Raw genomic sequence first — 9,110 nt, 5'->3', positions numbered from 1 at the left:
GTGAAGAAAACATAATTCCTGCAGATGCATTTATCTTCTAATGTGCTAAAATTGCGTTGTTGTGCAACTCTCCAACTATGTGCTCTTCTTAATTCATTTTGCACACTAGCTCGAAGTGCAACTCTTTGATTTTCGGCCGCATGTTGCTCTTCTATGAATTAAGCCATAGACATGTTTTGAGCCACTGGAAAATCTAAGAAAATAGGAAGAAGGTGTGAGTTGAAATGGTAGAGGAATGTGGTATTTATAGGGGGAAAGATTTATGACCGTTGGATCAGATTCTACTCAGTGATGTAAACTAGGTCGTCCGGTCTAATAAGAGCCGCTAGCGGTGTAGTAAACGCCTAACAGTGTAGATTTGGCTGACTCGACCACTCGGTAAAAACTTGACCTAGACTGAATAAGTCGAAAAGTTACCACTTAGCCAGACCGGTTTGCCACCTCCATAGTGGATCCCATAAATGGCAAACAATGTTTGCCACACCCATAAGAAGGGGCCTTACACAGATTCTATTGTAGGGGTAAACGCGATCCTCAAAAATATTTATTAAATCAATATCATTTAATACTAACTATTAACTAATGGATATTCCAAGGTAAAAAAAACTAACTTAATGCTATCTTAACCTCTTCTCCCATGCATAGGTTAACGGGGCCCTTATCTTAGATACACAAGAATGCGAATAGTTGTAGTAGTATAGCAGTATTCAATTAAGCAAATGAAAATTAAGCACACAAACAAACTTATGAAATAAATTAAATTGGGAACGCATCTTCCAATTTTTTAGACAGGAATTTGTTTTCTGAACAACTGGATTTTGAGTTACACAATGAGCAGTATGGACCATCTGATATTGATCAGCTGGGGTAAAATGGTTGGCTTACGGATGCTTATGAGCATGTGGTGCCACTACCACAGAAGAACTCGTTGAAGTATTTTTTAATGATAGGGCCGAAAAGTGATTGGTAGGCTCGCTCCGTAGGGTGGTAACTGTCCCAAAATACATATTTGGAGGGATCGTCACAAGTAAATGGGTTTAAGTCATTACACAGAACCACTGTTTCTATCTTTCCTGTTCCACAACATCCTTTTGACGCCTCCTCGAAACCTAAATTTTAACAATTCGGAAAGTCATCAAAACATCGTAAATACATACGAATGCGACAAGGAAAGGCGAGCATAAAAGACAGGGTGTACGTACCATAATGGCTTGGACGGTTGATAACATCTTGGAGAGGATTGTAGATATCAACATAGACAACCCTACCATGTACAAATTTATTAGCATTAAGGTTGTCAAGTGATGAAGACAGCTTTGAGTTGAACATCTGAGCAGCTTGGTTATAAGTCTCCGCACAATTTCTCTCTTTCCCTCCAGCTAATGTTCTCTGTGATGGAACGCATCCTATAGGTGGTGCGCTGAACACTGCAAACCTCCTCGCTCCTATGTCATACAGTTCCTACCAAAACCGATAAACTCTTTCAGTTTCAATGTTATGCAATTTGCTTTTGTTTGTCAAGTTTATCAATTGTAAATTTGGACTACTTTTCTTCATTTCATAAAAATATCATTTCCCTCCTTTACTTACCCATCAATTTAGGTTGGGTACTAGTACTACGTACATTACACATATCTGCATGTTCAGGATAATTTTCGTTCTTTGAAAAAAAATGATCAAGATACCTGAAGTATATTGGTGGCTCCTTGAACCATAAGATCAGTATAGGCAGGGACATCATAATTGGATCTTAATTGTGAAGTAAAATACGTATTAGCAAGGTCATCACTTCCTGCAACAATTAAATACACACTCTCCGATATGATACTCTTAGTTTTCTCTTCTCCTCCAATGGCTGTGACTTTAGCTAGGTATTCTTTGAATAACTCCATTTGTTTCGCAAGCCCCAAAACCGACTAATAAAACAAATGAAAACAAGTGATTAAACACCATGTATAACAAATTGCAAATGAAAAATTACAGTTGTATACAGAAAGCTACGTACCACTATTTTAGCGGTAAGTGGATCATATCCTGCACCACCGGATGCGAAGCTTACGCCAGTGAGGAGATCATCTGGTCCCAAGGACGGGTCGAGATAAGCTGGTAAAACATCCTTAATTCCCAATGCTTTGACTGTAAGTTGAAAATTGTTTGGGTAATTACTAGATTACACTTATGAATTCAAAACCACACATGTGGCATGATATGTCATTGTCCAACTTAATGTTGGTAGATTTGTACTCAGAAACTTTACAGAGGCCTCAACTCTATCATCCATTTTCAAAAAAAAAAAATATAGTACGATCAACAAGAATACAAAATTAGATATCTCAAGTTCTGGATACAATCAATGTACTGAAAATAGAACAGCAGTTTACTGATAAAATCTAAAGATACTTGTACAAGTTAATTAGCTGCAGTTTGGTCCATGCACCTATACACAATCTATTTAATACTACTATCTACTTGTGATTCTTTTTCTTTAATGTTACTTGAAAGGAAAACCCTATTTCTAGTCACATTAACCTGGAAACATCTTTCCAAGTCTTTTCTCTTACCAAAATGGTTGCAATTATATTCACGCTACTGAGAACCCCCCAGCTAGGAGTTATATTTTGGCCAAAAAAACAGAACATGTTAACGTGTGCTGCTAGTTAAAGGTTAACTTCACAGAGCAGAGCAAATGCAGAAACTACCAATATGGAATATCCAATGACTTGATAAATATAGAAACAATTTTCATCATGAACAAAATATTATCTGCAAGGTGTGTGTAGAACATATATGAAACTATAAACATGGGATGGAGTACTTACTTTTGTAGGAAAGAAATCATACCATTAAGACATGCATGCTGAGTATATGTAAGAATCCATGAAAAGTGAAAAATGGGTATTGGGGTGGTCATGCATGAATGAAATCTTATTAATAGTATGATTGTGTGAAGTTTACCTAACAAGTCACTTGGGATTAAGCCGTTGCTAAACCTTCCGGATGGTGTTCCACCCATAAAATCTCTTCCATAAGGTGGAAAATTAGCCTTAACCAACGAAACTAAGTGATTGTTATTCCCTGGATCAACAATGGAGTCCCCGAAAACGAGAACAGCAGGAACTCTAACATTAGGTGGTAACTTAATGGCAGTTATTTGGACTACCTGAACAAGAATACAGCAAAGAAATATACTACAGCGAATTATATTTGCTGAAGAAGAAGAAGAAGCCATCTTGTTTGTAGGTAAAACTGCACAGTGATTCTGAAGTTATATAGAGAGATAAAGATCTCTAATGAGAGTGGACGTAGAAGAGATTGATTGAAGTTATATAGGTGCACATTATTCTGGGGAAATAGGTGCAAATTGTTGATGTGCACCTCTCATTCTAATTCCAGTATTATTGCTAATAATTTAGTTAGCTGACATTAGTGGTTGGTATAAGGATTTATTATACTAGTATTCAATTGATTATAAACAGCTACGTTCTTGGATTGCATGCATTATAGATAGATTTCTTTCCTTAACTTTTTTTTCTTCACTGAACCAAAATCTTAAGTACTTGCATACTCTATCCCAGTGGTTGGTATATACGTGTATAGCATGCATTATAGCATCATTAACATTTTTTCTTTACGGAGACGGTAGCACTGGCATATATACATAATCATGGGAAGCATCGACATTAAGGGTGCTACTTCGTGCATCCTTAATATGGGTTGCATATATAGAATATGCCGTCATTAGCACATGTTTCTTTCGTTTACATCATTAAAATGGTTGTCTTGTTACAGAATTAAGATAAAGCCTAGATCGATCACTGTTTAAACATGTCAGCATACTAATTTCTAATTACCAACACTTATTTTATATGTACGCGTCCGAATTACAATAAATAGTGCACACAAAACATTTAAACAATGAAAGTTAGTACATGATAACAGGTGCATTGAGCAAAATATCTTGGGTATAATGCAGTTATCAATTCTAAGAATTATGAGGCGCAATAATTCATTAGAAACAATGGACCTCAACCTTTAAATTCTAAAAAGAAACTAAAGGTTAAATCAATCAAGTTAGGGTACACTTTAAATTTAATTACACCACGAGATTGACAACGATAAAATTATATATTCGTACGAAAGTAACATTTTCTTAAATTTAGCTATTTATTGTTTTCATCAAAGCTCTATTGGGGACAACCGAGCAAAAATGAAGTTCTTTTGGGACACTATATATCCGTTTAGCTTTAATTACTTACTCACTAGTCAGTACCAAACTATTTACTATTTACATGCAGTTCCATAAATAATGCCACAACAACAAATAACGTACGTAAAAATGTTGTTGGATTCATTTAATTGATATGCATCATCTTTACCTTTACAGAAGTCAGAAAATCTAAATTTTGATTTATTTCTAGAAGTTACACCTCCTGTTCGTATCTGGTCTACTAAGCAAAATGTGTTACTTAAACCATTGCTGCCTGTAGGAGCCTTTTGTGAGACTCGCATTTGTAGGTTCTTAGTCACTTCCTAAAGAGCTTTCGCAACCAAATGCGACAGGGGGGATATGCATTCCACTCCATTAACTATGAGATAGGATTATAGGAATGATTAAAAAGGGAATGAATTATTGTATTTTCGAGTAATGAGATTGTTAGCTGTGAAAAGAGCGTTTAAGAGTCGGGGGAACATGGCTTTCCTACTAATGGCATTATTCTACAACTAACAAGCACTATCACCAATTTAAGAGATCGATTAATGGAACTGGTTGAGGAGTTCAGAACATAGCTCATTATGATTTGATTTTAAATGATTAAAGACAAGCAGATATATGATGCTGATGGAGCGGGCTAGCTACCGAGTATACCGACAGTGGAATTATTTAGTAATCAACAACTATAACAGCTGAAAACTACTTGTCGGAGTTGTCATGCGTCAATATCACCATATCGATCGTCTAGTTTCGTTTCTTCTATTGCTCATAACTGAGCTTTAATTTCCTGAGGCTGACATTTGGTTTTCAGCAACCATTTTACACCACATTTTCTGTTTCACTATTCCCGTACATTTCTTGGTTACCCCGTTTATCGGAAGGAAAAATGTTGTATTTTTGAAAAGATTTTTTTTTTTTTTTGAAAGAATTGCTTGAACCTTATTTATTGCAATAAACACATACCCCTTTGCCATCGCGCCCATCCGTACTGCTGGTGGTTTGAGGCTCCGCTGTGATTCCCCACTGCAACAGTAAAACTATACAAGACACCCATGTACCTCCTCCGTGCACTATTTATTGTGTAGCGGTCCTTTCCCACGTTTGTCCTTTGGTTACGCAAAGGTTGCTGGCCGTGTTAGTCTAGTGGCCTTACTTCTTGGTGTTTCAATTTTAGCCGAAATATGATTTTGGGCATACTGAAATCTTATTAGGCATATTGAATAAAGATAAAAAAGAATGTGAAATAATAAAATCAGAAATTCCTTTAACCAAAAAAAAATTAATGGCAAATCTACCCTTTACGTATTAGTGTTAGTAATCTGGATTAGTGATTAAAACTTTTGTTTAGTGATTAAGATAATTTTCAGAATTATAAAGGTTTGTTTAGATGAAAAAATTTGGGGAAAAAAAATCAAAGTTTTTATTGAGAAGGAGAGAAGGAGAAGGAGAAAGTGAGAAAAATTTTCTTCTTGATTCAATGGAGGATGAGGAGGGTCATCATTCATCTACAAAACCTAGGAAAATACACATCAACTACAACAATGATTCCCAAATGGCTGATTTTTTAGATTATGAGAATGATTTTACACAAACTCAAACTCAAGCTCAAACTCGAACACAAACTCAATATGATGATTTTTATGAGCCAAATCCAGATGATGAAGACATTGATGAGGAACCCAATGCTTCTAATACACAGGTACACTTTTATCTTATGCTCAATCTCACTTCTATAGCTCGAAATTATGAAAAGTTTGTAATTTTCCTTCATGGTTCGGCGAACCAGGTTAAGGTTTGGCTCACATCTATGAGCCGAACCAACCAAATGATGAACGGTTCGGATCGCTGAAACTGTTTATAGCATGCGTCGAACATATATTTTCCAACTCCAACCCTTTTGCTAGACACCAGTTCGGCTTATATGAAAGTTTCATAGAAATCCGAACCTACTCCTGACTGACCCGGAATAAAAATTATTATTGGTTCGGCTTATATATCGAAAATCGTATGAGCCTAAAATGCAATTGTTAATTTTTGGGTAAAAATATTTTTACTGGTTCGGCACATATTGAGAATATCGTATAAGCCGAAACCTCTAAATGTTCATGGTTCGGCACATAATATGACTATAGTATGAGCCGGACATTACTATTAATTTCCCTTTGTAGTATTGAACCTTGCGATATTCTTTGTAAATCGTGCTTGGCGGACCTGTACCCATGGAAAATCAACCTGAACCAGTAGACATGATTCACGAAGACACCAAGGATCACTTCCAAAATGATTTGGTATGTAAGAAGTTTTTGTTTACCTTAATGTTGTCGGAATATTCCAAAGTTTTTCTTACTAATTATTTGTTTTTGAATGAACGTACAAGACTAACAAATATGAGATGCCGTTGATGAACATTGTGGGGCATACATCGACAAAGGCACCGTTCACCGTGGATTTTTGTTTCTTGAAAAATGAGAAGAAAGAGAGTTATGTTTGGGGGTTAGAACAATTGAAGTTAGTCTTTCGGGAGGGTGCTCTTCCTAAAGTGTTCGTTTGCGATCAAGATTCATCGTTGATGAATGCTATTAAGAAGGTATTTCCGGATGCATTCAATTTTCTTTGTACGTTTTACATAAGGTGCAATGTGAGGAAAAATGCCAACCGAAAATTCAACCACTTAAGTTGAAAGAATTAAAGAATATTTCTAAGCTATCGTTGGAGACACGAGTAAAGAAAACGAAGGAATTCTTGGAACAATATGAACATAATGAGATGTTGTGGGCTTCTTTCCAAGGCGAATGGGAAGCTTTGGTATGGTCAATCACCAAGGATGTCTACGAAGAAAATTTTAAAATGCTTATTAAGCATTGGAAGACCGACTACCCCGATGTCATTACTTACTTGGTCAAAGATGTGTTGGAACCTAATAAAGAAAGGTTCGTGTCTTGTTACACAAATCGTCACAAACCCTTCGACAACCAAGCCACAAGTATGGTAGAGTCGGCTCATTATCGGTTGAAGAAGAACCTTTTTGGATGTGTTGACACTTTTGTCACGGTTTTTGATGCAATTAATGAATATTTCAAAAGTGATGTTGTGAGAGTTAAAGCCGCGTTCGATCATATATAACCTTATGTTCAGACACAAGAATTATAATAGTAAATGGCTACGGGAATTAACTTATAGAGTCTCCCATTTATGCATCGACTTGTTGATGCAAGAAGTGGATTTGATTGAGAAATTAGGCGCCAACTTGGAGGAAGAGTGTGTTTGTAAAATGAAGACATTTATGGGACTTCCATGCCGCCACGACCTACTTCGATACAAGGATGGTATCATGCCATTTGAGGATATTGATCCTTTTTGGAAACAATTAAGCTTCGATCCTCTCCCAACCGAATACGACGAGGATGATCTAGAGATATGGGACACGACAAATGGGAAAAATTAGCGGAGATGTATAGGAAGATGTTCCAAGCTTAAAATAAAATCCTATGGGACAACATGATGCCGGTCATGTATCCTTTCACCCAAGAAAATATTTTGGAACCGGAGAAGAGTGAACCAAACGGTAGGAAGAGTAAGAAAAATGAATAATTTTCAAACTAGACAATCCAACAAGGAACTATTGGCTACTCAAAGGGATCCATCCGGCGTTTAATATCATGATGCAAGGTATGAAAAGGCAAAGAAGGAAATTGAGAAGTTGATGAAGGAGGAAGAAGTCAAATCTCCAAGAAAACGAGGTCGTCCGAGTATTCAAAAAGCCGAAACAAGTAACAAAGAGGTTAATAAGAATGATTGTCCATCACAAGCAAATGATAGTAAAGAGGATGTCAAGGGGAAGGGTAAGATGTATTCTTCACAAACTAAGATAAAGGAGAAAAGGACCGTACATGAAATTGGTAGGATGAGAGGACCCAAAAGAGATAAGTCTGGTAACTATTTGAGGCCTATCAACTTTATATATGATAACTACTTGGAAGATCTATCGCCAATAATTCATGAGCATATTGTAGCAATGGACGACGTACAAGGTAATGGAAATTGTGGATATTATGTCACGGCGGAACAACTTGGTCCTTCTAAGGATGGGTACAATCCGGTGCCCCATGAAGATGAAGTCAACTATATTAGGAAATGATTGTTACAAACCCTACGCTGGAATAAAGAATTCTACAAGACAATGACGAGAGGAGGTCCAAAAGGAGATGTCGGGGTGGCAGCGGATTACATTGCATTCGAACGTCGTTTACACAGGGATTTAAAGATCACCCAAGACCATTGGATGTCAAGGCCTGTTCGTGGGTTTTTAATAGCGGAGACATTCGATTGCGTCGTACATTGTTTCGGATGGACGGGTAGTAGTTTCACGTACGCGCCCCCAACAATACCTTGCCATGATAGTGTAAAAGATAGAAGACTTGTTATTGGATTTGCTCAAAATTGTCATTTCATCGGTCTCAAACTCAGACCTGGTTTCCCATTATCACCCTTGATGGGGGCAGCCTTTTGGCCAAAATTTGAAAATAATTACGCGATGGATTGGTGTGAAAATTATGAAACGGAAATGAATCTTTGGCAAGATTTACATGTGTCGATACCAAGTGGAGAAGTAATCGAATTTACAAGTGACGAGGATGAAGAATATAAGCAAGAGGTTATTGAAGATGATGAGAAAGAGGTTAGTGAAGAGGATGAGATTCGTTTAGGATCTCCATAAAAATGTTTTATGGATTTATCCGCATATTTTGTGTCTTTTGATTTTCGTGTATGATGAGGATGATACAAAATTAGAATTGCAATTACATGTACTCATCAAAATGAAAATCTTGAATGATTTAATTTTTTGTTATGGAATGTATCATTTTTTGGAACAACCTTAGTATTTACTTTTTCATGA

The 9,110-nt window shown here is 36.6% G+C and overlaps 1 protein-coding gene across 1 annotated transcript; it reads right to left on the bottom strand.

The window, feature by feature from the left end:
* Positions 1-747: 747 nt before the first annotated feature.
* On the bottom strand, positions 748-3,299 carry LOC113288960 (GDSL esterase/lipase EXL3-like). Its single transcript, XM_026538123.1, has 5 exons — positions 2,956-3,299; positions 2,006-2,136; positions 1,686-1,916; positions 1,203-1,461; positions 748-1,109 (listed from the first exon to the last, which is right to left on the bottom strand). The coding sequence occupies exons 1-5, from the start codon at positions 3,227-3,229 to the stop codon at positions 892-894; spliced, it is 1,113 nt and encodes a 370-aa protein (XP_026393908.1). The 5' UTR covers positions 3,230-3,299; the 3' UTR covers positions 748-891.
* Positions 3,300-9,110: the final 5,811 nt, after the last annotated feature.

Source organism: Papaver somniferum, chromosome 6, assembly GCF_003573695.1.
Source record: "Papaver somniferum cultivar HN1 chromosome 6, ASM357369v1, whole genome shotgun sequence".
Lineage (NCBI taxonomy): Eukaryota > Viridiplantae > Streptophyta > Magnoliopsida > Ranunculales > Papaveraceae > Papaver > Papaver somniferum.
The sequence above is the reverse complement of the archived record's forward strand: the minus strand, read 5'-3'. Positions and strand labels throughout refer to the sequence as shown.